We start from the raw sequence: 26,942 nt of genomic DNA, 5'->3' as shown, positions 1-26,942 counted from the left end.
AGCCTAACAAGTGCCCGGTGAGATCCGGGCTGTGGGTAAGAGGTGTAAGGCAGAGTTTTGCCCAGACTGTTTAGCTTTAACCTACCAGCATTGCCCACTGTGACAACCTCCTCCAGAACTTTGTGTCTCCTACGATCTTTCAGTGCCTCCACGATGATGTTGTAGGTGGCACCTCTAGTAAGGCCGGTCAGGGTAGCAGAAGAGGAAGTTCCAGGAACTCTGAACTGCAAGTACATCACCACAAAATTGCTTTAGCAAGAGTATGCTTCTTAGGCTGCAGGCTGCTGGAGGGTAAGGCTGTTGTCTTCATACGTGATTGTACCATGTCTAGCAAAATGGGGTCCAGTCCTGTGGATCCCAGAGTGCCTAACATATCAATGAATTCAGCCTCCATGTCCCATGGTGAAGTAGGGATCTACTATGATCTCAGTTTTAGACAAAGGTGAAGTGATTTGCCCCATATCACCCAGGAAGTCTGTAGTAGAACAGGAACAGAACCCAAATCCCCAAAATTCCCAGGGTTTTACTTTAGCCACAAGACCATCTTTAGACCAGCAATATTAACTTGGCTGCCCCATTCCACTACTGAATTTCATAGTACCATAGAAGTGTAGGACTGGAAGGGACCTCAGTAAGTTAGTTCAGCCCCCTGCACTGAGGCAGGTTTATGTATTATCTAGACCCTCCCTGACAGCTGTTTGTCTAACCTGTTCTTAAAGCCCTCCAGTGATGGAGATTCCACCACCTTGTCTCGGTCTCTTCTTAAGCATTTTTATAGGATAAAATCCCCAAGCATCTCCTTTGCTGTATTAGCACTTTCTTACGGAGAAGTGCAAACAGAGCCCTGGGGTCTTTCTGTTTTAGCCAATATACCTTCTGTTCTCCCTCAGGCACAGTGCCACCCTCAGGGCCTGCCCTCAGCCAGAGGCTAAAACAGCGTTAATCTGGCAGGGCTGCTAATACTACATGGTGAAGTGGCAAATAGAAATTACCTAGGATGGTTGCAGATGGAATCTTGGAACCAGAACTTGCTTATATCAACTCTACAATGCAACCACGGGAAGCTAGAATCCCAAGGTCCTGTCTCCTTAAATGTCTGAGGACTGCCGTAGTCAACTCCAATAGTGTGGCAGCATTCACAGTGCATCTGAGAAAAAACAATCAATTACCTGTAAAGGCTGTTCGTCAGTGCCGACTGGTTGGCAAGAGATGACGTATTCAGAGCTCTCCAGCAGGGGCCTCCAAGAGATGGTTGTCTGAGAAAGAGCTTCCTGGCCTGTGGTGTCATTGCGTCTGGACCCTGGTAAGTGAGGGAATGATTGCTCAACCGAGTCCCCTCTCGGGACTGGGTACCTGTTACTAAGGTTGATTTCTTCGTCCACATCTGGTGTCTGCAGCCTCGGCCGGTGCCTAATGGGAGTTGCTGTGGTGGGAGCGGTGGTCCTTCTAAAACCATGTTCCTCAAAGAAGACTTGCTGTCCCTGGTTCACTAGTGTTTGCTGGCCACTGGTGCCTGGAAGTTGGATACCATTTCCAGTCCTCTCCACAGTGGAAGGTACATCCAGAATTTCCGGTCCGCCTTGGTTGGGGTGCGGCAGGGTTACCAGCTGCAGGAGCTCATCTAGCCAAAGAAAGGTTAGAAGCAATAAAGCAAAGCACCTTAAGCCCCAGCATTAGTTATGATAAACTAGGCAACTACAGTGAATGCTGTAAAGCGCTCAAAGCAATTAAAAGTTAGCAATTCTCCCACGAGTACAGCACACTTTTTTTGACCTCTCTGGGATTACTCTACAGAGGCTATTTTTTTATATCTATATTTTGAAGTGTGGAGAGGGTAAGAGAAAGTCTGTTTTTAATTTTCATACTACTGAGGCAAAGCTATGGTCACTGCACCCAGAGAAGCCACCAATGCGCAAATTAAGAAAACAAGAGGTGATTGCAATAGACATTCGTAGTCTATCAATTGAAGAAAACCTTGGGCATGTGCGAAGGGATTCCCTCTTATGTTATTGAGGTCTCCAGCTGGATGACAGAGATTTTACTGGCTACATTCTCCTTGCAGCGCCTCACAGACAAGACACAAAGTCAGACAAATTCAAATGTATCAAAAGCGTGCATCAAATGAACAGCTTCCATTTATGTGGGCTTCTCCCACTGAGCCCATCACAGGCAAGAAGGAAAAGTGAGTGTTAGCTTTCATTTCATTATGGTTGAAAGGAAGAAACAAACTGAATGCAATCTCAGGTCTTCAGTGTCTGAGTCCACTGAACTGTGCTTTGCATTGTTCAGCAGATCACCTCGTCCGTTGCAGAACCCCTGCTTATGAAAATGTATCCCTCTTTTTAAGGAAGAAAAAGAAAATGAAGGAAAAAATGCTACTTTCTACAAGCAGCTTGTCACTTAGGGAAGGCTTGCATTTGATTAACAACATACACCAGTGAAAAGGATATTTTAAGCAATGTTATAAAATTAGCCCTCTGGAGAAGACATTACCCCCAGGGCTGAGACTCTAATTCCCCACTTCTCCCCTCGGGGTGGACCGGAACATTATTTTACCTGTCTTTTTCCTGCCAACCAATGGCTCACTCCTCTGATTGTTCTTCACAGCAATGATGTAGATGGTGTATTCGGTTCCTGGCTCCAGACCTGGGGAGGAACAGAATGACCTCATGCTTGAGGAAACCCCTAATTACAAAATGAGTCCGGGATAGCTAAACAGAGACTCCTCAAGGTTTCGCTCCCTGCTATGGTTTATAATACTAGAGCTTTCTGCACAAATAAAATGCACTTTCCAATCAGAATCGTACTAAGCACAAAGAATCCATTTAGGTTTCCTTGTGTAATCATAGAATATCATGGTTGGAAGGGACCTCAGAAGGTCATCTAGTCCAACCCCCTGCTCAAAGCAGGACCAATTCCCAACTAAATCATCCCAGCCAGGGCTTTTTGTCAAGCCTGACCTTAAAAACTTCTAAGGAAGGAGATTCCACCACCTCCCTAGGTAACCCATTCCAGGGCATCACCACCCTCCTAGTGAAAACATTTTTCTTAATATCCAACCTAAACCTCCCTCACTGCAGCTTGAGACTACATCGTCGTCTTTGGCTTCTCCTTGCTCTAGCAGGGTGTAATCTGCACTAGCCCTTTACCTGGTACAGATTATTTGTCCTTCAGTGCCTGCTCAGTGGCACTGGCTGGCACGTGGGGGGGATGGAGTGCATCCCAGGCTCTGCCCACATGCACAGCTCCACAGTGTCTGATCCCCACCTGGGCCAAGACCCGTGGTGCTGGTAACCGTACACCTCCTGACCCCCCTGCTGGATCACATGGGGAATGCCACCATCTAAGTGAGATTCTCAGTTCAGTGCAGGGGGCATGAACCAGATGAACTCCCAAATGGAACAGACGTACCGGTAAGAGTGGCCTCCGTGGTGCCGGCATGGGGGCGAGGGATCAGCTCCTTGGGCTGTGTGCCAGGTCTCTCATATCTGAGGATGTAGCCCGTGACCCGGGCACGGGGCGGCTGCCAAGTAATCAGCAGGGAGTTGCTTGTGGTTGTGAGGAAGCGCAGATTGGAAGGAGCATCGATGGCTAAGAGCAAACAAAATCAGTTAATGAATGTGGTAAAAGCAAACATGACTTCATCTCCGCTGCCCTGAGGGCTGAAGACAAATGACGGGTTTCCATGGGCTGCAGTCACCTACTGACGATAATCCACTTCATGCTCAAAGAGGGAAAAATAAGGCTGTAAAATGCAGTAAACTATATATAAGATCAAAGTCAAGGAAAGCATAAGTATAATTTCTGTTCAGATGTAAAAAGAAACAAGAAGTGCCATTTACCGGTGGACGCATCAATCACTACGGGGGAACTGCGGGCATTCTCGTTCACGGTGTAAAGGTAGATCTTATAGTCCGTGCCTGGTTGCAAGCCTGGAATTAGAGTAGAAATATTACAGTTTCAGCCTTGCCTGGTTAAAAAGTGATACAGAAAGCTGCTGCAATCACTGCTACAGGTAGAATCTAACTAGCTCTTAATGCCCAGGCTGGGTGTGTTGGCTGTAGACCTGCAAAGAATTAGGGGTGAGATTTTTCAAAAGCACCCTGTTGGCTTTACTTTGCTCCCAAGTCAATGGGGGCAGAGTTAGGTCCATGCCGAGTGCTTTTGAAAATCCCACTCATAAATCCAAGATGGTTATTACCTTTATCCAAGAAATACACATCTTCTAACAGGGTTCATCCTCCTCCCACCATTGCTCTCCCTTAGCTTCAGATACAGGGCACAAAACTGTGACCAATCAGTGCATAAAGGGTTGCTACAAGGAGATGGGGACATTGTTCTCATTAGTTCTCAATGATCAGGGTAGGAATAATGAATGGAAAAGCAAAACAATATACCAATGGAACCAGCAGAAAACGTGAATGGAAAGATGATCTAAGGAATGGAACCAAGAGGGTCATGAAATGATAGTCACTGGAGATCTATTCAGATCTTAGAAGGTTCCTAATGGAGATGGTCTAGAAAGATCAGACCTGCACGAAATCAGGCAGCTGGATCTCTGGACCGACTAAGAGGGCTCTGATCATGATGTGAAACAAGGTCTGCAAAGTGCAAGTGAAAAATCCAGTACTCAAGAGTATTAATGGTCTGAAAAAGTGCACTTCCTTAGCAGCTGCTCTGGAAAACACTTCCATCCGCAGACAAAATGTGAACGCTCACAAGACTATTTTCCTGCGCTCCCATCAAATCAGGGCCAGATTCTATAACCCCTCCATGCAAGGAATGTCTGTTATCTTCAATCTGCTCTCAGAGGGCTTGGTAGGATCAAAGGCTTTAATGAGGGTTCTCAAGGTTAATGTGTATGCGTGTTAGAAGATCAGCATGACGGGGCACCTAAATTCCACCTGAGCTCCATTCCCACCAAGGTATCCCCAGTACAGATTAGCAACCAAATGTATCTCCGATGAGCCTGGTCACTGGAAGATATTACAATGCAGAAGAGATGGTCTGATGAAGAATCTCATTTACCGGTGATGGTGTAGGATCTAACATCAGGGCTAATGGTCCGTTGAATGGGGCTCTGGCTATCTGCTGAGATGGCTTCAACCTGGAAACCGGTGATAGTTTCTGTCTTGGTGCGCCAGGTGATTGTGACGGTTGTCTCGGTAACATCTGTCACACGGGCTCTGCGGGGAGGGCTGATATCTGCACAGAAGGATCTGAGATCAGTATAACGGGCAGAAGCAATGATTTGACAGGGGGTAGGGAAGGTCTACAAGAAAAAATCCCCTAAAAGAATCCCCTGAATCTTTGAAATTCATCAACTATTTTTAGAGGGCCACATGCTGATGATGTCTTCACTCAGTTGCATCTGCTAGGTCCATACGCAGGACTTAGCCCATTGACTCCATGCATAGCACCTGCTGCTATTTGTAAAGTAGGATTGCTTACTCTCGAGGGTGGTGACCACACCATGGGCTGGCTGGCTAGTCAGAGAGTCCTTCAGAGCATACACACTGACTTCATATTTGGTTGCCACCTAGAAATAACAAAGTTATACAATGATCAGGGAGCTACATGGAATGTCTGATCTTCAGAAAAGCAGGTAAAGCTGGGACACAGGGAAACAAGCATGAGCTAATCAAGAAGTTAGTAGATTCACATTGGTTAGTCACCATGGATGTCCTATTTAAACATAAAAAGAACAGGAGTACTTGTGGCACCTTAGAGACTAACAAATTTATTAGAGCATAAGCTTTCGTGGACTACAGCCCACTTCTTCGGATGCATCCTGAAACCTATTTAAACATGAAACTCGTAAAAAAATAGAAATCAAGTGAGCTCAAAATCACCAGGAGGGTTAGATTTACTTCCAGTTAAATGCAAAAATAAAAAAAGTGAGATCTGATTTTCATCTCAGTTAAACTGGCATAACTCAGTTCAAGTCAATGGTGTTACTTTGGTATAAAACAGACGCAAGTCAGAATTGAATCAGGCCCCTGTTTCCCTCCCCCTCTTCCCCCAGCAAACCACATTTAGGCTGAAACTGTTATTAGCAACTGCTTGAAACCTGAACTTTGAAAATGTATTTGAAATAAATATATGAAAAAAATTGAACTGGGAAGCCTGGTAGAGCAAGGGCAGCCAGCACTAGGAACCCAAGATCCTTCATGAATGTTGGCCAGCAGTGCTAAGTATATATTGGAGTACAACCATAATATTTGCTGGCCAGATAGCTGGCTAAAGAAAAGTTGTGTGATTATCTGCTTACAGCAGTTCCAGATCTATAACAGTAGTAGAATCATAGAATATCAGGGTTGGAAGGGACCTCAGGAGGTCATCTAATCCAACCCCCTGCTCAAAGCAGGACCAGTCCCCAACTAAATCCCCCCCTCAAGGATTGAGCCCATAACCCTGGGTTTAGTAAGCCAATGCTCAAACCACTGAGCCAGCCCTCCCCCACACACATGGAAGCTTAGGATTCCTGAGAAGAAGGTAATATATGGACTGAGCTACCTAACGCTAACAGAAACATTGTACTACCAAAGAGTGCTCTGCTTTGAGAAAAATTTCCATGGACGTTCCAGATCGCCGTTTAACTGGGGTCAGATCAGCAGCCCTTGACTCCACTGGAACTAATTCAGTTTAGAGCAGCTGGAGCTGGCCCAATTCAGGTTTGAAAATGAATTTAATGAAAAATTTTAATTTTTGCAAATTATTCAGAAGCTTCAAAAAAATGATCAATAGATTCACTGAGTCTAAGGCCAGAAGGGACCGTTAGATCTTCTAGTCTGACCTCCTGCATAACACCGGCCAGAGAATTTCACCATTCCTCTGGTAACAAGCCCAGTAGCTTGTGTATGACAGACGCATATTTGCCAGAGAAGGCCCCAGGCTGTATTGGAAGGGGCGGCGTGAAGAGGGGACAGGCAGACTGCAGTTTAAGCAGACAGATCCACTGTCTTTTAACTATTGAGATCCAAGGGACTATGCCCACAGCTAACCAGACTTAAAACAAAGGCCAGATTGGCAGGAGCTCTACTGATTTACCCCTGCTGCAGTTCTGGCCCAAAGCATTTTTAAATTGCTTAAGAAATCCAACATCCCCCCTCCCACGCCGCACCCGTTAAAATGAAAGATCAAAAAGTCACCATTAATCCCGACACGGCAGCAAATGTGCTGTCTGGGGCGAGGTTAATTTCTTTCATCGGCCCCGTCTTTTCCTTGGGATTCACTCGCACCCTGTAGCCAGTGAGACGAACGTTGGGCGCGTTCCAGTTGACTTTCAGGCTGGTTGGAGTTACCTGAACAAACTGCAGGTTCGTTGGAGGAGGAATCGCTGTGAAAATTGTAATTAGACGACCATTAGTTTGGGAGAACATGGCACCAGTCAAGATAGCTTTTATCAATCATGAGTATGAAATAGTCCTAGGTGTGAAATACACAAGCAAGGGCCTAGGGTAATGATCTATGTTGGGTAGCTATTGGATCCCGTCACCGTATCCCTAGGAGCTAAGGTGTTCAAGGATCAGACTTGGATGCCTAAATCTGTGATGCTACTTCTCTCCAGAAAAGCTGGCTTTGGTGGTGCATACATTCAGTAGGTCAGTCTCTATGTCCGTTCCTCTTCTGCCTTTCTCTACTCTTCATGCCCCCAACATGATATTTTAGGTCAGTTTCACCCTGCCTTGCAGCTTGTCTAGCTCCACTGACCTCTACAGAATTACTCCAGATGTACAAGAGCACGAGAGTGGAGCAGAAGGCCCAGTGAGTACAGAGAGGATGTAAAAATACCACCACAGCCAAATGGGAGCATTTGACAGCCACCTACACAGGTGTAGAGACTACACAAGGCACTGGAGACTCAGGGCTGTGAAAGCCATAATGCTGTTTACATATGATATCTTCCTGAGCTAATATACTCAATGCTTGAATAAAGAACTTTTTAGAAGAAATCATTTGGTTCCTATAAACTGAAGAAATAGAAGCACCATGGGACATATTGATTGTCTTATTAGTTGTCATTCTTGGTCTACAACAGAATATATAGCTTACCATCATGCCCACCATTACCACGGTGCTGCAAAGCACTCTGATTGCACAGCATGTAGATACAATGCAATTCTCCCTTGCTTACTGAAATAGGGCCTCATTCAAAGCCCATGAAAATCAACAGAACTCCAATAGCTTTGTAAAATGGTCCCAAAAGGGTAAACCCAGACAGTGGTTTAAGAACTATTTACATTTATGACAGGTATAAACATCCTGTCCAAGATTTCTTTTTTATATTAATCTGTAAATTAAGATCCATAATCTTCCCTGCACTCAGGAAATTTTAGTGTCAGCTTTTCATTTGCAAATTAATGGAGATGTCGATAGTAAAGTGCTATCAGGACTTGGCTGGCAACGCGGGAAACTCTGCAGTAGATTTCAGATTGCTGGCAGCAGACCGAGCTCCCATAATAGTTCCGGTCCCCATTTCTTGAACAAAGACCCAGTTGAAATTTATACGATCACTGGTGTGAATTGGGAATTATTTAGCAAGAGGAAAATTCTAAATCAATATAGGAGGAAACAGTAATTATTTTGTGTGTGCGTGCGTGTGTGCACATGTTTCTCTTATTCCAGAGAGGAGATTGGTTAATAAAAAGTTTAATCAATGGATCTAGCAGGATCTGGCTCTGATGTGGTCTCTAGCGGGACGGCCATGCTCCTGTGAAAGAGTGTATCACACCAGCGTGGATGTTGTCAATGAAGCACAGTTGTAGCTGTGAGACAGCAAACAAGGTAACCTGCAATATCCAGAGCCAGAGAGAGTCTAGGCCTCTCTTGATGGAACTTTTCATGGACTCCATGTCAGGCATCGGATGCTTGAACAATCTTATCTCTCCTGTTGTACCCTTGAAACAAGGACCGGATGGTTACGTACTAGAGGTACTCTTTTGAAGGGAGCCTACCTTTACCCTGTTGTGGGAAAGGTGCAAATGACAAGCTGGGGGCAGGCTGTAAGCATACAGCAGCTCTTTCAGAGCAATGCCGAAGAGGGATGGCAAGCACTTGGGGTACAAAAGGGCTAAGTGGCCTATAAGTATAGCAGGGACTGACCTGAAAGAATATGTATGTTTAAAGGATGGGTCCTGGCCTCCGATCCATTCCTCCTGCGCTGTCCTAGCAGCACAAAAAGGACAGGAAACCACCCTTTGATATCATCTATCCCTGGTCCTGCCAGTGGATGCCCAGGATGGCAAAGAGAGGAGGGGGTGTGGCTAGTGTGTGATATGCTCCTGGAATGGCTCCTTGAGGACTGTTACTCTCTGCTCAGGCTAGGCTGCTCTAATGTGTGCCGGGGACCAGATCACCCCCTGAATTTCACTAGGATCGGTAGACACAGGGGCTAAAAGGTGATGGAAGATGCCTGCTCTGAGGTATCTGTGATGTGGCCCTAACCCTGCTATCCTCAGCAGCCGACCGTTATTGTAACTCTCGTCTTCCAGAGGTTTACTCAATAAATACTTAGTAATCTTCAAGCATCATCCACCTCTCCAACCAAACTAAGCCCCCTCTCAATAGCAAATATCCCCCAGGCTCCTACGGAGGTTCTCCCGCAGCCGGGCACCAGCTGCACACAGAAGGACACAGGAACCACCAGGGCTTAAGCCATGGTTGCTCTGGCCTGCTGGGCGGTGTAGACAGAGGTGTACCTGTGGACTGGGTCCCGATCAGGGGCTGGCTCTCCAGGTCATTGTGCAAGGCAACGATGCTGACAGTGTACTCAGAACCGGGCCTGAGGCCATGCAGCTCGGCAGTGTCGTCTTCACCGTCGGGGGCAGGCACTAGCTCATGGATTCCATCCTCAGGGCTTGAGTAGGTCACCCTATAGCTGGTGACTTGCCCCTGGGGGCTTTCCCAAGCAATTTTGATGGAATCGACATCCACCTCAGTGAATGTCAGTCCTTTAGGGCGGTCAATGTCTGTTAGGCAAATTAACGGTAAGAGGTTATGTGATAAAAGCAGGTTGTGGGGAGGGGGGAAAAAAGCATTCTGATTACATGCAAAGCAGTCTTCAGATTTGCAGGTGCCCGATTCTCCCCTGCCTTGCACAGATCTTTACACCTCCGCTTAGTGAGTGTAAAATGCAATGAGTGAAATCTCAGCCCCGCTGAAGTCCATAGGAGTTTTGCCATGGACTTGAATAAGGCCAATATTTCATCCCACCATGTGTCTGCTTCTCGTTTCCACTAAGGCCCCTTTACGCCACTCGGCTCAGACAGAAAGGCCTTAAAATGCCAGAAACGTAATTTTCACCCGCTATGAGTCTCCTTTCCACTGGCCCAGTGAGGTAAGGCGCCTTGGTGTGCACTGAAATCAGGCCCCACCATTCTGATTTCATAGCCTTTCCCACCTCTGTTGCGCTCACTCTTCACTAGTGTAAGTAACCGTACGAGGCCGAGGAGCATCAGTCCCGCAATTTTCTTTCATAAATTAACATCCAATTAAATCATTTGTAACAACAGCAAATGACTATGTCGATTATATTCTAAATCCATAGAAACCTTTGGCTTTGTAACGAGCGTGCAGGGGATGCCCATATACACACAATGATCTCACAAATATACCCACAAATTAGAGCCCCTCATTGTCGTAATCTCATGCGATTACACGTGAGTCTAAGATCGTAAGCCAGGGTAAATACGCACAGCTCCGGTGAGGACTTCTGTGGAGCCATCCACATTTACACCTGCTGAGGATTGGGTCCGTAATCATCAGCTATGAATTAATCTTCATAATGATTCACAGAGTCACTGTTTTGCAATGCGATGTTAGCCCTATAGACCTGCATTCCCTATGCTTTAAGGTTAGCAAAGGTGATTTTATAGGAAACTTTTGGCTTAAAACTGATGCAGCTCGTGCAATATGCCTATGCAACACTTCAAGAAAATTCCTGTTCTGCTTACCATAGTTTTATAGTTATTTGGGTTAGATTGTGGCTTTACAGGCGGGCCTGAGCAAGGACAGGTTCATAAACCATGATGCACCAGGAGTAGCCCTGGGAGACACTGAGCATTAGAAACACTCCTCTAAGTGACAGATTCTTCCCTGCTTTCCTCCTTGCTCCCCCAAGTAGTACCAGCAGGCCAGTACGCAGACAGATGGGCCAAGACGCCGCCCACTGCCCTCCCAGCTGCTCTCGGGAGTGAGCAATCGGGTGTGTAAGTCATGCTTACTTTTGCATACCTGGTTACAAAGTCTAGTGGCCTACAAAAGGGTGTAAAGCGGGTTCTTACTCCCTCGCTCTGGCAAATGCTCTAAGTTAAAATCTAGCCCTCTAAAACCACCTTTGCCCTCCAGCTCTAGAAATGAGGTCTATGCAAAACATTTTTCAAAGATTCGCTAAAGGCAAACAAAACAAACAAAAACAAAAAAGAAAAATGATTTTGCTTTGACCATTTTTAGTGAAAGAAAATAAAAGCACGGCATTGTGGGGGATTGCATATTTTGGCAGCATTTTGAGGGGACTGCATATTTTGGCAGCTGATCCGGCTAGCTATTTCTTTATGAAAGGGGCGCTTGTCCTTTTCTGGAATCTAGATGTCCCCAGAGTTCCCACAGTAAAAGGTGCACACTGCAGAAGATACTAGAGGTGGGTTTGGTGGTTGTTTTGTGTCTTCTGTGAAATTAAATACATACTGGTAACGGCGGTCTCAACCAGAGGGAGGCTCTCTCCATTTTGATTCTGAGCATAGACACTAACCACATACTCGACTGTGGGCTGCAGGCCCTCGATGGTAGTTTGGGTTTGATCTGCAAGAAAAAGACAACACCAGGATAATTTGGAATAGAGAGATGATTTTGTGTCTTAAGCCTAGATCGTCAAAGGTATTTAGATGCCAAACTCCCATTGAAATCAGTCCCCTTGGTGCCATGTGGCAGAGAGAGGAGCAGAGTCATACTCGAAGCTGTGCATGGTGGCCGCGTGGAGGTAAAAGTGGCTATGCAGATTGTCTCCTGCCCATCTCCGCAGAAACTCTGTGTGGGTTGCTTGGGGAAAGCAGGAGGGGCCAGGAAAAGGAACGAAAGCAATTTCACTGAAGGACTCACGTGCCCCATGCTACTCGCTACGTAAAAACCAGGGACTAGTCAGCGTGGCTCTGTCTGGGAATTCTACTGGAGAGTGCAGAGAGATTCAATCACTAGTGGTCACATGGCAGACCTGCTGTCTTTGCTGGAGGGGGCTGAGCACAGCAGGAACTCTGCAGCCTCTCTGGGTGGCTGCTGAGAACCCGCAGAGCTGGGGCAGGGTTTTCTATGGCTCGCCAACCTTTTCAGCTTTTTGCAGCTTCCTGGCCTAGTCCCTGGCATGGAATGGGCACAGCTCACTGCAGAGCTTGGGGAGGTGGGAAGAAGCAGGGGGGTAGCACAGCCAAGCAGGTACACATTCATTCTCATGGGGAATTCTGACTGTGTGCTTCGACTCGTGGGCCTTATTTTTAAAGCTGGACCAAACTTTGGTGAATTTGCCTTGCTGCAGTACTGAGCAAAGGTACTGAACTGTGCCCTAAGACCCGCTGTGATGCCAAATGGCAGCAGAATCAGACTAGATTGGCAGAACCTGGCCTGACTCACGTATACCAAGGCTCCTTCAGCCTGCTCCGACAATGCAAAGAGCCCTTCAAGTGAGTGTTACTGTCATTCATACCCACTCGAAGGCCCCTTGAGGCTGCTGGAGCCCCGTGATCAGTCTCTCCACTCTCCACGTAAGAGAAACAAAACAAATGCAGCCAGATCCTCACCACTTTTTGGAATGGGATTGAACATTAACCTGACCTCAGCAGCAAGCAGCCTTGAGAGCTAATCTCAGCACAGCTGGTAAAACACACTGAAATGTCCCAGAGGGCAAAATGCAAAGTCACCAGAAGAGCCCTTAAGCCAACATGCTCAGGCCGGGAGAGGGAAATCTGCCCCAGGCACTCTCAAGTGACTCCCCTAGGGGCTTTACGAAGTGGTGCCGATGGACTCCAGCCAATTGGGACGAGATCCCTAGGGATATGAAGACATACTCACCCGCAGGGACAGTTTTCGTTTTCATGGGCCCATGGCCATCCTTGGGGACGCTTGTCACTCGGTAACCCGTGACCGGAGAAGTTGAGGGCAGCCATCTGACACTGATGCTGCTATCCTGAACATCGGTCACTTGCATCTGGGATGGCGTGTCAATCTCTGCACATCGAAAAATAAGCCCCGTGAGCGTCTGCAATGCAGGAAGTCTCCTTTCCTCACCGTATCCCATGTCCGTAGGGCCCACTGTGACCTCCCACCTGCAACTTCTGCTTTTCTTCTTTGAGACTGTTACTGGTTTTTTAATGGAAAACCCATGCTGCTCTGACTTATTATTTGTACCATAATAACACATATTCTTATCGATCGCGTTTATTACAGTGGTGCCTGTGAATGGAACTCCATTGTACAGACAGAGCAGTCGACAGTCCCTGTTCCAAGCAGTTTACAATCTGACTAGGGGTCCCAGTCAAGAATCACATATCAGGACCATAGTACTTAGCTCACTACATCCAATACCCATTAAGGGCAGTGGAAGTCTTTTAAAAGGGCCATTAAAGAGATTTTCCATCTGTTTCAATGGGAGTTGGCTCAAACCTTATGCAAACAACTATCAAAAGACAGTCTCTGCCCCAGAGAGCTCATCAAGGGTAGTTCCTATTAGGGTCAGAGAGTACCTATGTGCTACAGTGCACTAAAAATGCCAGAGATAAGATGCAGCAGACTAGTCATCCTACATCAAACAGCCAAGTGGTTTGACACCCCTTGTGTGAGGAGCCAGCCTTTGCTTGGTATGCTCACGCCAACAAAGATGGATGTTAAATGGTTCTCCCTAAACAAGTCCACAACTCTGGTAAGTTTGTTTAGTCTTATTCTCAACTCCCCTCTCCAAAAGCTGCCCTCCCATTTTGTAACATTATGAACACGATGGGGCTGTAAATCCCTCTGGGGTGTAACTCCATCAAAGCCAACGGGCCCATTACTCCCAACCGAAACAGAGGACAATGATGAGATAAACCAGAATAAATAAATACATATATGGAGATACACCTATCTCATAGAACTGGAAGGGACCCGCAAAGGTCATTGAGTCCAGCCCCCTGCCTTCACTAACAGGACCAAGTACTGATTTTGCCCCAGACCCCTAAGTGGCCCCCTCAAGGATTGAACTCACAACCCTGGGTTTAGGAGACCAATGCTCAAACCACTGAGCTATCCCTCCTCCCAGAAGCTAGCAGCATTGTCCATGTGTCTCACCTGTTTTGTACGTGACCGTGACTGGCTTGCTGCTGGCGGGGCTGTCTCCACGGCCTGTCACTGCGTACACAGTGATGGTATAGTCTGCTGCGGGCTTCAGGTCGTTGATGGTGGCAGTGGACACGGTGCCAGGCACGGTAAACTCCTGGACAGGGCTACTGCCACCTGGGAGGGCAGGTCAGAAAGCAAATCTGATGAAAATGCTGATAATTATTCACGTTTTAAACAAAAAGCAAGGGATGATCCAAAACCCACTGAGCTGAAGTCAGTGGAAGACTCCCATTGATTCCAATGAGATTTGGGTCAACCCATAATAAGTTGGAAAGGCCTTTTTCACCCCAAACCAAAAGGCAAATGAGAGGCCCATGGAACTCCCACTGAAATGAATGAGTTTCTGGATGTGGTAGGCGAAGATGATTTGCCCCACCTTTAAAGTTCAGTCATGATATTTACTTATTGGTAATCTTCTCTCGGTGCATATCCATCAGCACACTGCCTCCATCTGAGTTCTCAGAGCATGCTGCATGCTACAATCATCGATCAGATTTGCCCTCACTATTTGCTGCAGTTTTTAAATGGCCCAAGCTTAAAGCTTCACACTTGGTGTCAAGGGGGAACTCTTGTAGAAGTGGTAATATTAGATCACACTGACCTGTTTCACCATAGGTTATCCTATAGTATCTAACAGTAACTGCGGGAGCATCCCAGGAAATCACCAGGCTGGTGGGGCTAGTGGCAGTAACGTCCAGGTCCCTTGGAACGTCGGAAACTAGAAAAGAGGGCAGGGTTAAAAAAAAAAAAAACGAACATTTGACACTCCCCAGGCTCCTGTTACTCCACTTACACTGGAGGCTGTTGCTACTAACAAGTCTTTCCAGTAGCCCACAGTTTGCCATCCAGTCTCTAGGTGACGTATCTGGCTAAGAGCCTGAATGCAATGGCTATGGAAAGATTGCTATTGACTTCTGTGGCCACTAGATTGAGCCCTAAATGTGTCCCTCCTGCAGAAAAACCTCGGGGAAAGGGAAATTGCCCAGAGAACTCATTTCTGAAGGCTACTGCCCTTGGTGGGAGGGCTTTGATGTCTCCCATTGGAGGGCAAGAAGAAAGGCCTCAATCCTCCTGGATCTACCAGCCCAGGAGCCAACCGGCAGCTCCCTGGGTTTTTCCTTTGCTTTGGTAGCCCGACACTCTGAGGCAGGCTCACCACAAGGTCATTTAAATGTGCACAATGGACATTGGCCCGAGCTATCTGAATTAACACTTAGCCTCTTCAGAAACTCCTTTGTATGATAAAATGCCTTGTCTCCTTAGCAGACAGATTTTCTGTGCTTTGGGCCTGATCCTAAGCTCATGGGAATCAGTGGGAGTCTGTCCATTTAACTCAGAAGCCTTTGAATCAGGCCCTTTATTCTCTAGCCCACTGGTCTCCAAAGTGGGGTGCGCGCACCCCAGGGAGTGTGCAAGAGGATCCTTCGGGGTGCGCAGCAGGAGGAGTGCCGCTGGAGCAGTGCCACTTTTTTTTTTTCCCCTTCGGCAATTCAGCCGGCTTTTTTTTTCTTTTCCCCCCTCCCTCGGCAGTTCGGCTGGGAGTCCAAGCAGCATTTTTTTTTTTTTTTTGCTTCGACAGTTCGGCCGGGAGCAGGGGGTGCGTGCTCAAAAATTTTTTACTGATGGAGTGAGTGATCAAAAGAATTTGAAGACCACTGCTCTAGCCAACTTTCTGCTCTGCTGTCAGTAGTTCAGTTACTTGCCAGCCAGCCGGAAGGATTCAGTTTAACAACTTATCAAGATGGGGCAGGAGAATTTCAATGTACATTATGTCTGTCTTGTCTCCGAACTGACCTGTAGTTTGCTGGCCAACCAAGGGCAAGCTCTCCTCTCTGCCGTTGACAGCAATAATGCTGACCACGTACTCTGACCCCGGAGCCAGGTTAGTGAGGGTGATGGAATTCCGAGAAGGTGGGACACGGTCTTCCCTGGGCCTGGTGCCACTGTGTTCCAGATGGTGGCGAATTTTGTAGCCGGTGATAGTGGCACGAGGAGCAACCCAGTGCACAGTGAAAGAGTTGGCAGTTCTATCCGAAAAGTCAATGCTGGTGGGAGAATCAAGACCTGGTCGGGGTGGGAGGATCCCCAAGAAAAGGGACGTTCAGATTATTTGAATAACAGATACATTTATTTTGAAATGATGACGGATTTCCCCAGCCCCACCCCACGGTGGGATTTCAGAATCCTGCTTGCACTCCTGCCAAACACTGTTCAGCACTGAACCTATAAATATGTAATGATCCAGATCATACAGTGGTGTTAAAAAAACACAGGAACGTAATGGCAAAAAATGGAATCTCATCGCAAGTTCAGTCCACATTTGGAGTCCTCTGAACTTGAGGTATTTGACAATTTTACATGTTTGCCCAAACAAAAACACCCAGCCCTGGTTTCAGAGAACAGAAAAAGCCAAAGTACAAAACCATTAGAATACTTCTGCTGCTTGGTTGTACAATGTCAGAGGGATACAGTGGAGGGACCTGATCCTGAAGTGTCTGGACCCCTCTTGGGGGGACTGAACACTGGTCTTTTATTGGGCCAAATCCTCAGTGGATGTAAGTTAGCATAGCCCCATTGAAGTCAATTATACACCTTTTAATTAAAACCAGCTGAAGATCTGGCCCTTTGACCATTTTGCTCAGCACTTCCCAAGCTGTCTCTCTGCATCACTCCCTTAAAATCTTTTGTGCAACTCCCCAACAATATAACCATACATGTCAAGGAGAGCAAAATCTTAAAGGCTTTTATGCCCCAATTCCCCATAGTGATTAGCGTTGTCCTATCAGTGAGCGGTTAATGGAAGAGATAGAAGCAAACGGAAGTTTTCCAAGCAGGTTTCCACATACCTGTTTTCTGTACGCCAGTCAGAGGGGTGCTCTCATGCTGCTCATAGACGCTGTAGACGCTCACCAGATATTCAGTGCCAGGCAGGAGACCTGAAGGATTAAACCACACCAATTTAGACCCTCGCAATTGTCAGATTCTCGGAGCAACTGAAAAACCTCAGCAATTCTGACTGACACAGCTCATGATGTTAAGTGACCGATTTTTGCTTAGCCTGTGCAAAACCTGAGCTTAATGGATAGTTAGACATTTGAATCGAGCTAAAGCTTGGGCCTGGTCTACACTGGGGCGGGGGATCGATCTAAGATACGCAACTTCAGCTACAAGAATAGCGTAGCTGAAGTCGACGTATCTTAGATCGACTTAGAATCACTTACTTCGCATCCTCCCGGCGCGGGATCAATGGCCGCTGCTCCCCCGTCGACTTCGCTTCCGCCTCTCGCCGAGCTGGAGTTCAGCAGTCGACGGGAGAGTGATCGGGGATCAATTTATCGAGTCTACACTACACACGATAAATCAATCCCCGATAGATCGATCGCTACCCGCCGACATATCCTTGGTTTTAAGCATGGGAATGGCCTTTTGTTTTACGGCAGTTTTAGCCTGCAACAAGTGGTGGTGGTTTCTTTTTTTATTGCTATTTGGCAAGGATATTATTTAGATGGGTTTGTCAGCAGGGATTAGTTTTCCATACAGGCCTCCCAGCTCTGAGCATTTAGTGATACACAGGGCCAGATCCTCAGCTGATGTAAACTGATGTCGCACCACTGACTTTCAGTGAAACGATTCTATTTTACGCCAGCTAAGAATGCGGTCCTTTATTTTTAAAGCAGGGACTGTCTCTCACTCAACCAACTTGTCCAGTTTCTAGGGAAAATCCTCCCAACAAAACACAACTTTTGTATCGAGACGAGCAAATTAATTATATGCTTGTGAGAAAGGGAAGAGATTAGTTACATGGTACTGCTGAAATTTCAGATAGAGCATTTATTTTCCTTTCCAAAATCAGAAGACTCAAAGGGGACCTTTTGCTTATTTTGATCCTTTGTGTCTTCATCTAGACCGCTGCACTGCAAGTCATTGACTTTTTGTCAAACAAGATAGGCAATATGTACCTACCCTTAATAGCTAACCAGGTTCAATTGCCCCCCAGTATGATGAATCATCGTCCTTGTCTTAGCGGGAAAAGGTTTACATGGTTTGATTTTAACTTCGTTAAAACAATGAACCGAGTCCTTCGCTGGGGTAAATTAGCATAGCTCTAGGGAAGTCAATGAAGCTACGCCAATTTAACCCAGCAGAGAATCTGGTCCATTATACTTATTCCAATCAATTTCTTGCTTTTCCTTCCCTTTATGCTGGGTCTCCAACAAGAAATTCACTGGAGAGCTGGGGTTCTCAATGTGTTCAGAGGATGGACCGCATCTTTCGGGAAATTATCTCACGGACCAACTCACCTCCAACTCACAATCAGGAGAACCATGTCTCCCCAATTCATGACTGCTCCATGTCCATGCGGCAGCTATACCCATTAATACATAGGAGAGTAATATTAAGAAAGTACTTTACGTATTTGTATCTATTTTAGTGTAATTTAGCTGCTGTAAAGCAGGGGGAGGGAGCCAATACCATGTGACCACCTACTGACCAACAAGTGCTCCGCAGACCCACCAACCATCAGTGGACTTCAGCTTGAGAAATGCTGCTGTAGAGAAGTCCCTGACGTTCCGCTGACCTAAGCCGGTAACCTCTTACTTGTTAAAACCACCATGTTGTTGGAGGGTGAAATGGTCATCTCAGCAACATCTTCCTCTTTCTTCACAGGTGAGTAACGCACCAGGAAACTGGTTAGTTCAATGGATACTGGAGGAGTCCAGGTCACACGCATAGCATCTGGCCCCACGTTGGTGAAGCGCAGATCAGTTGGAGCAGGAACAGCTACATGCAAAGAATATTGGGGTTGTTTTTTTTTTAACATTTTCTGGAAGGTGAGCGTTTACCAAAGTGGATGCTCAGGGAATCTACAGTGTATCTCATGCGAAAAAGAGGCTACGGTGTCAGACCCATGCAAAACATACTCCTAAGCTACATTAAAACACTCACGCTACTGTCAGGCTCCTTTAACCTCTTGGCAATCGCTGATACTGAAATGTATTCTGTTAAGATAATTTGAAAACAAGGTGGCAGGTTTCTGTAATATTGGGCTTGCAGCTGCAACTTGGGTTATAGAGACGTGGCCAAGAGAGGCTTAAGTTGCCATACAGCAGTTTACATATGAAAAAGTCCTTTCACCAAAACGGATACATGCATACATAGGGGACGAGAGGGTAGCTCCATTAAGTTCCTTCACCTCTACGTCTACTTGTGTGTTTAAGGGTTTAGAACCTCAGCAGCTTACTCACATGTGACAGGGTTTCATGCACAAACTAGTTCTCAGTTCATCTTCTACCCATGCACTACAGAGAACCTTGACAGTGTGACATGCCTGTGACTAGCGTGTGCTCAGGGAGCGATGTTTCTTGTCCATCTTTTAAGGCAAGATTTGAAGAGTTGGGCCACCACCAAAAAAATACAAATAGCTCAAATGACTTGACTAGTGAGAGCGTCAGGGGCTAAACCGAAGAGTGTCTCCAGAATTGTATCGACCCTTTGGGGGGTCCCATCTCACTCTGGGGATTGTGATTCAGGATCTTATACTTTGGGGATCACATAACTCAAGTTTAACAGTGAAACCTGAAAATCCAGCTTGAATAAGATCCTGCCATTGCAGATAACTGCAATATAAAAATGCAGTTCATGCACAGGGCTAAAAAAATGCAAACTGCATCGCCCTTCCCATTCTATATTTAAAACAGAAGCCGGTCCTTGTCCTCCCCTCCCCCCATCACAGTGAGTGGCTCAATTCTTCTCAGAGAAAGCCCCAGTCTCCCTAGCAGCTAGTGACAGCATGAAACACCATCCAGGTCACAAACACGGAAGTTTTCAAAATTCACCCGTTTGCTGTGTCAGAGTGGTAGGGGCGCTCTCTCCGCCATTAATGAGTGTGATTACGCTGATGTCGTAATCAATGCCCGGCTCCAGGCCTGTGACTGTGTAGTATCTTACTGAGGAGTCCACAAAATCTTCAAAAATAGGGACACTTTCTCCTGCCGCAACTACCATGATGCGGTAACCAATAATGGTGGAGGCATTTAGCGGAGTCCACCTCAGGCCGATGCTTGTATCAGTTATGTCAACAAAGCTTAGGTCAGTGAGCTGGGGCACCTCTACTGAGTGCCAAGGGGAACAGCAAAGACACACAGAGGCAAAAGAAAAGAGGAGGGGGAAAAATAAGGCAGTGTGCATCAGGTTACACGTCTTAACAGTGAGGAAACGGTCAAGCGATGATGGTGATATGCATCATTTTCCCACTGAGGGCCCAATTGCGCCACCTTTTCTCACATGAAATAGTACCTTGCAACACACGGAGGGCCATATTTACACAGGGAAAGAAGCAGGCAGGAATGCAGGATTTCAGTGGGAGTTAGGTGCCTAAATACCTTTGAAGAGCTGGACTCTGCCTGGTGGGATGTACAATAGCCTAATTGGTTTAGGCGCCTAATTCCCATTGAGCTTACTGTAAGGATGAGACAATTGGGCCCTGAGGTGGTTTTTTAAAATGATTCTCTTAAAGACATACCCAATTTTAGCATTTAAAAAAAAATTCTCTTGTCTGTTAATCTTTAAGCAAAAGAAAACTGGATTAGTGATAACTGACCCTCGAGAATTTTTTTAAAAAAATACTCAGAATACTATGCCCAGCTGCAAGTGTTCAAATCATAAAATTATCAACACATTGGGAATGCTGAAATAACTGGAGTGGGCCCACTCCTGAGCTGGCAAAAACTGCTGTAGTTCTATTTAAATCAATGAAGGCAGCTGGTGAAAATCAGTGTATCTTTAATGAGCCAAAAGAAATTATGATGATTTTCACCAGCTGAGGTTCTGGCCCGGTATTCTTAAAGTCTTGCAGCTATAGCTGCAGCACAGGTGCTAAAACAAAAACCCCAAACTTGGGAGCAATATAAAGCTTGCTTAGAAAAACTAAGTGGTTAAAAATGAGCTTTTCTAGGATATGGGTTTTCCATATGAAACTCACAGCATCACCCAGCTCTGAATGTTATGCTAGGAGCAGTGTGTGGCTGAGAAAAACTGACTTGGTTTCTTAACCAAACTTTACAATCTTCAAACCAAGCCATTGAATTAAGATTCATTTGAATAACCTTCTACATGCATCCTAGATGTTTGCATAGTTAACAAGGCTATGGAATTTTTCCGATGGACACTACAACTTTAGCAAAGCTGCTCTTTTCCAAATGTTAGACCCAACAGAAATCAGGGATTTTGCTATGCCTTTAACTTCTAGGCACCAACTCTTCAGCTGGCACAAATTGACACAGCTCCTTTGAAGTCAGCAGAACGGCACCAGCTCAGAGTCTGGCCCTGTAGCTTTAAGGACCAAATTCTGAAGTCAGTGGGAGCTGGGGACGCTGCTCCCCTCAGTAAGAAAGGACCTATGGCTTATTACACTTGTGATAGGATCATTAGGAATTAGCTGGAAAAAGGAAATATCAGATAGAATTGGCGCAATAGGCTGGTTTGCTTAATAACTGAGCAAATATTTCTTGCTCCGTTACGAAAAACAAGTATTTTACAGAATAAGTGTAGCAAAATGTCCATTTTCTGTAAAATAACTATTTATCCTCATGGGATGCATTTACCATATCACCTTTCAAGAGTATCAAAAGACACAAAGGATGCCATTTTGGGGGGCTTTTTCCCCCCATTAGAGCATGGCACAGGGTTAAAGCCATTGTTGCTTTAATGCAGCAGTGTTGTATCATTAGATACCCACAGGAGTGCACAGCAACTCAGTGAAGCACAGACATTTTAAAAGCAGGGTTAACAGCAAGCATTTGCCAAACACACGAGCTGGCATCGTTTCATGGCTTAACGGAAACAAAGCCAAACAAAACCTTCACAAAGCAAAACTAGCACCCAATCATTCAGGGATTCAGATGTTTATCGTAGTACTGTGGTACTGGGACTACATGGAGACATCCCAGCACATAGATCTGCCGCTAGCTCCGACTAGTACTACATTACGTCCCGGCTTCTCCTTCTTTGCCGGCTCAGATCTGCTGGCTGGGGTACCATGGGGTGGAGTCAAGGCACTGCTCAGTCCCCAGCCCACCTGTGCAAGTGAGGCAGTGTACCGGTTTCACAGAGACAGCTCTTCCCCAGCGGATGGGCTGCCAATGCGTAATGGGGTATAAGGGCCCCCTTACTCACCTGCACTGGCACATAGGGCAAGTGACTACCTTCCTGCTAGGGTCTAAGCCTGCAAATCCTCCACCAACAGCGTCAGCAGGAGGTTCATGTGCAGACTGCTTACAAGGTTGGTCTGTTACAGTGACCGAGGCGGTTGCTCATCTTTCCATTACCTTGTGTGATGGTTTTGGAGATGGGGACGCTTTCCTTGTTGTCCTTGACAGAATAAACACTGACGTTGTACTCCAGGCCAGGGCTCAGATTTTCAAAGATGCAGGAATTCTGCTCTGCACTGACCACTTCCTCCAGGGTGTAACCCTGCTGCCCACTGGTAGGAACAGTGGTAACTCTGTACCCAGTGATGCCTGAAATACATAGATCACAGGAATCAATGCGGCGGATTTATTTAAACCAGGCTTGGATACAATCGCTCAGAGAAAAAACAGATGATATTAAACAGATGCTCCCTATCAACCTCAGCGGGGCACGCAAGTGCTTGCTCAACGTAGGATCGGTCCATTTTGCACTGACACACTGAGATACATTTCCAAAGAAGTGTCCAATGGGGGCTTAGCCACGCAGCTCCCATGAGCATTAACGGGAGACACGGCTAGTCTCTGCAGCGCTTTGAAAATGGACTCTTAGGAGTTACCCAAAGCCAAAATTCTAATGACAAGAAATAGGAAACGTTGCATCTCTCAGCTCAGGGTGGGGGTTTTCAAAAGCACTCAGCATTGGCCTACCAGTTCCCATTGAAGTCAAGGGAAATACTCCCATCCACATCAATGGGAGAAAGGTTAGGCCAAGATTGGGTGTTTTGGAAAATGCCCCACTCACTTTTAGTGAACTAACCCCACATTTTCCCTTCCGGCCAGAAACCCTCTTGGTCTTTTTTTGCTTTCTTTATTTCAGACTCTATGTTAGCTAGCGAGGATACTGGCGCAGACTCCTCACTCCCCCAATCCTACCTGACTTGAAAGGCAATCTTGATCATCCTTTGGAATGTCACTGTTTGACATGGAAGGTACGGCTTTAAGAGTCCTGTGGCAGACTGTTTTCATACAGGAATGCAGAACATTTGTATTTTATCAGATGATATTTGAATGTAACTGAAAATAACATATGCCAAAAGATGACATGGCAGCTAAACATTTAATCGGTGCCTGGTTAACAACCATCGCTGTGCCGTCAGTTACATTAGTGTAATTCTGGAGTAAATCAGGGGAGATATTCTTGATCTACACTTTCGTAATGCGGAGCCGTTTCTGATGCTATGTAATTACCTGGACTTGTGCTTCTATCCCAGGAGACCGTCAAGATTCCAGTGTCAGGGTTAGGCTCCAGATGCAGGTTAGTCGGTGGGGATAATGCTACAAGAAGCCAAATGCGTGATCAGTTGACAATCCCAAGAGTCATTTGAAAAACAAAACAACCCAAACCCTTAAAATTAACCAACAACTAAAGCTCTAAGATATAACTGCATTTGCTCCAATCCCTCAGATAGAGACAAGCACCTACAAGATCTCTATCAAGCATTCTTAGAACTACAATACCCACCTGCTGAAGTGAAAAAACAGATTGATAGAGCCAGACGAGTACCCAGAAGTCACCTCCTACAAGACAGGCCCAACAAAGAAAATAACAGAACACCACTAGCTGTCACCTTCAGCCCCCAACTAAAACCTCTCCAGCGCATCATCAGAGATCTACAACCTATCCTGAAAGATGATCCTTTACTCTCACAGATCTTGGGAGACAGACCTGTCCTCGCTTACAGACAACCCCCCCAACCTAAAGCAAATACTCACCAGCAACCACACATCACTGAACAAAACCACTGACCCAGGAACCTATCCTTGTAACAAAGCCCGATGCCAACTCTGTCCACATATCTATTCAAGTGACATCATCATAGGGCCTAATCACATCAGCCATACCATCAGGGGCTCATTCACCTGCACATCTACCAATGTGATATATGCCATCATGTGCCAGCAATGCCCCTCTGCCATGTACATTGGCCAAACCGGACAGTCTCTCCGCAAAAGAATTAATGGACACAAATCTGACATCAGGAATCATAATACTCAAAAACCAGTGGGAGAACACTTTAACCTGTCTGGTCATTCAATGACAGACCTGCGGGTGTCTATATTACAACAGAAAAACTTCAAAAACAGACTCCAACGAGAGACTGCTGAGCTGGAATTGATATGCAAACTAGACACAATCAACTCAGGACTGAATAAAGACTGGGAATGGCTGAGCCATTACAAACATTGAATCTATCTCCCCTTGTAAGTATTCTCACACTTCTTATCAAACTGTCTGTACTGGGCTAGCTTGATTATCACTTCAAAAGTTTTTTTTCTCTTACTGAATTGGCCTCTCAGAGTTGGTAAGACAACTCCCACCTGTTTATGCTCTCTGTATGTGTGTATATATATCTCCTCAATATTTATTCCACTCTGTATGCATCCAAAGAAGTGGGCTGTAGTCCACGAAAGCTTATGCTCTAATAAATTTGTTAGTCTCTAAGGTGCCACAAGTACTCCTGTTCTTTTTACGGATACAGACTAACACGGCTGCTACTCTGAAACTAAAATAGCTTCCTTCAGAGCTGTACTCTGATGCCACATGCAGTAATGTTAATGTTATCTGAGAATCAAAGGGAGAGCAGACTCCTTTGAGACTGAGAAGAGAGAAAATGACACACAAATGCTCTGTTTTAGGGGTTTAGCAATACTACTACTACTACTAATAATAATTCTTTTAGCACTCAATTGAATTCAGGCCAAGATCTTAAGGTGCTTTATAAAAGAAAATCATTAGCATTATTCTCATTAAATATAGGGAAGAACTGAGGCAAAGAGACTTGCCCAAGGGTATCCTGCAGTGGCAGAGCTGCAAATAGAATCCAGCCCTTCTGAGTCCTCCACTAGTAACCTACCCACTCAGCCACGCAATGACCTAACGAAGTAGAGCCAGAGCATTACAGATTAGTAAGGGATATTCAGATGTGTCGTACGTGTAGTTATTCTTTTGATGATCGGTGTGTCTCTGTCCTGACCGTCCGTCAGGACTGAAATGCTGTAGACATACTCCACTCCAGGAGTCAGGCCAGAGATAACAATGCTACCAGATTCAGAAATCACCTCCCGTGGGGCTTCTCCACCTTGACTTGGTCGCACACCTAGCTGTAGAGGAGCAGAAAGGGGGAAGGTTGCATTCTAGCCTCACATATGAACCATCTAGGTGTCTATAAGCCTTCTGGACACATCCTCCAAAGTGATTAGCTGACTTGTTGTGGGGAAGTTGGTCTATGCTGGAGCACAGAGGGCATCGAAAGCCCTGTAGCTGGGTAAGCCTCAGGGAACACAGCATCATGCGGCAGAACGGGACAGTGCCACCTCATGGTGCTGCATGACGGACTATCAACTCGATGCCCCAAACATGGGCCTGATCCAAAGCACACAGGAGTCAGCGAAAGATTCCCATTGACTTCAATGGTCCTTGGATCAGGCATGTGAGCGCATCACCTCCTTTGCATAAATATTTTAACCCCTGAATAGTCACTTCAGATTAAGAAGACAAGACACTGCCCCGCTCTACTCAGTGCTCCCATATTTGTGACTACCCTTCCTTCCCCAAACCATCCTCTCTGGCCATTCGTTCTTAATGGGTCCTAGCTGGGTGACAGCTAATGGAATTAAGCAACAGAGAGCAAAACAGATCCAAAGGCTTCCGTGGGAAAATACCTTGAAACCAATCCTTGGCGCAGGTGTCCAGGTAACAACAATAGAAGTTTCTGTCACTTCTGTGTTATAGGGAGGGATGGAACCCATGGGCTGCACTGTGAAAGGAACAGATAAACGGAGTTCAAACGCAGCACTATCCAGATTTCTGTAACGCTCTGGGTAGCCCTTTGTGATTTTAAGGGCAGAGGGGGAGTGAGGGAGGGGTGTCAATGTTTGTTACCATTTACAGTATTTTTTTTTTATTATTCATAATTTGGCTGATCCTGGGATATATTCGCAGACTTAGCATGGAAAAAGCTTTGACTGAGATTTTGCATTTTATTCTTTAAAATACTATCAATTAAAAAAAAGATACAATTACACAACATATTCCTAACCTCGAATAGACTCAGTCCAATCAAGTAGTTGTGAAAGGTAATAGCTTTCTTTATCTCAGCCATGCAGTGTCCTTGCCAGAAATGAGGCCACATCTAAGGCGGACACTATGGGCCAAGTGCATCTCTGGTGTAACTTTACTGAAGTCAATAATATTACACCAGGGATAAATGTGGATGCTTGGTTTTAACTTCATACTGATACAAAATCCACACACTCCGTTGAACAAAGGATGTGGTTATCAGCCTTATTGATGAAAGGTTTTGATTTCTGTTGGTTTAAATCACAGCT

At 45.8% G+C, this 26,942-nt stretch overlaps 1 protein-coding gene across 5 annotated transcripts in view; it reads right to left on the bottom strand.

The window, feature by feature from the left end:
- Positions 1–26,942, bottom strand: part of FN1 (fibronectin 1) — a 70,025-nt gene that overhangs the window by 5,710 nt on the left and 37,373 nt on the right. The window contains exons 21-41 of one of the 5 annotated variants that reach the window (XM_054044707.1): positions 26,277–26,371; positions 25,547–25,715; positions 23,802–23,888; positions 22,692–22,883; positions 20,202–20,474; positions 18,964–19,146; positions 17,211–17,300; positions 16,159–16,428; positions 14,966–15,082; positions 14,314–14,478; positions 13,063–13,218; positions 11,689–11,802; positions 9,702–9,971; positions 7,152–7,339; positions 5,452–5,539; positions 5,029–5,205; positions 3,843–3,932; positions 3,412–3,591; positions 2,557–2,646; positions 1,170–1,621; positions 86–224 (exon numbers count right to left, since the gene is read on the bottom strand). In XM_054044707.1, coding sequence (XP_053900682.1) covers positions 86–224; positions 1,170–1,621; positions 2,557–2,646; positions 3,412–3,591; positions 3,843–3,932; positions 5,029–5,205; positions 5,452–5,539; positions 7,152–7,339; positions 9,702–9,971; positions 11,689–11,802; positions 13,063–13,218; positions 14,314–14,478; positions 14,966–15,082; positions 16,159–16,428; positions 17,211–17,300; positions 18,964–19,146; positions 20,202–20,474; positions 22,692–22,883; positions 23,802–23,888; positions 25,547–25,715; positions 26,277–26,371 — 3,585 coding nt within the window. The remainder of the gene's footprint in view (positions 1–85; positions 225–1,169; positions 1,622–2,556; positions 2,647–3,411; positions 3,592–3,842; positions 3,933–5,028; positions 5,206–5,451; positions 5,540–7,151; positions 7,340–9,701; positions 9,972–11,688; positions 11,803–13,062; positions 13,219–14,313; positions 14,479–14,965; positions 15,083–16,158; positions 16,429–17,210; positions 17,301–18,963; positions 19,147–20,201; positions 20,475–22,691; positions 22,884–23,801; positions 23,889–25,546; positions 25,716–26,276; positions 26,372–26,942) is intronic. The other 4 variants (XM_054044710.1, XM_054044708.1, XM_054044709.1 and 1 more) reach the window with 4 other exon arrangements.

This window comes from Malaclemys terrapin, chromosome 11 (genome assembly GCF_027887155.1).
Source record: "Malaclemys terrapin pileata isolate rMalTer1 chromosome 11, rMalTer1.hap1, whole genome shotgun sequence".
NCBI lineage: Eukaryota > Metazoa > Chordata > Testudines > Emydidae > Malaclemys > Malaclemys terrapin.
Note: the sequence above shows the minus strand (reverse complement) of the source record. Positions and strands in the feature narration are given on the sequence as shown.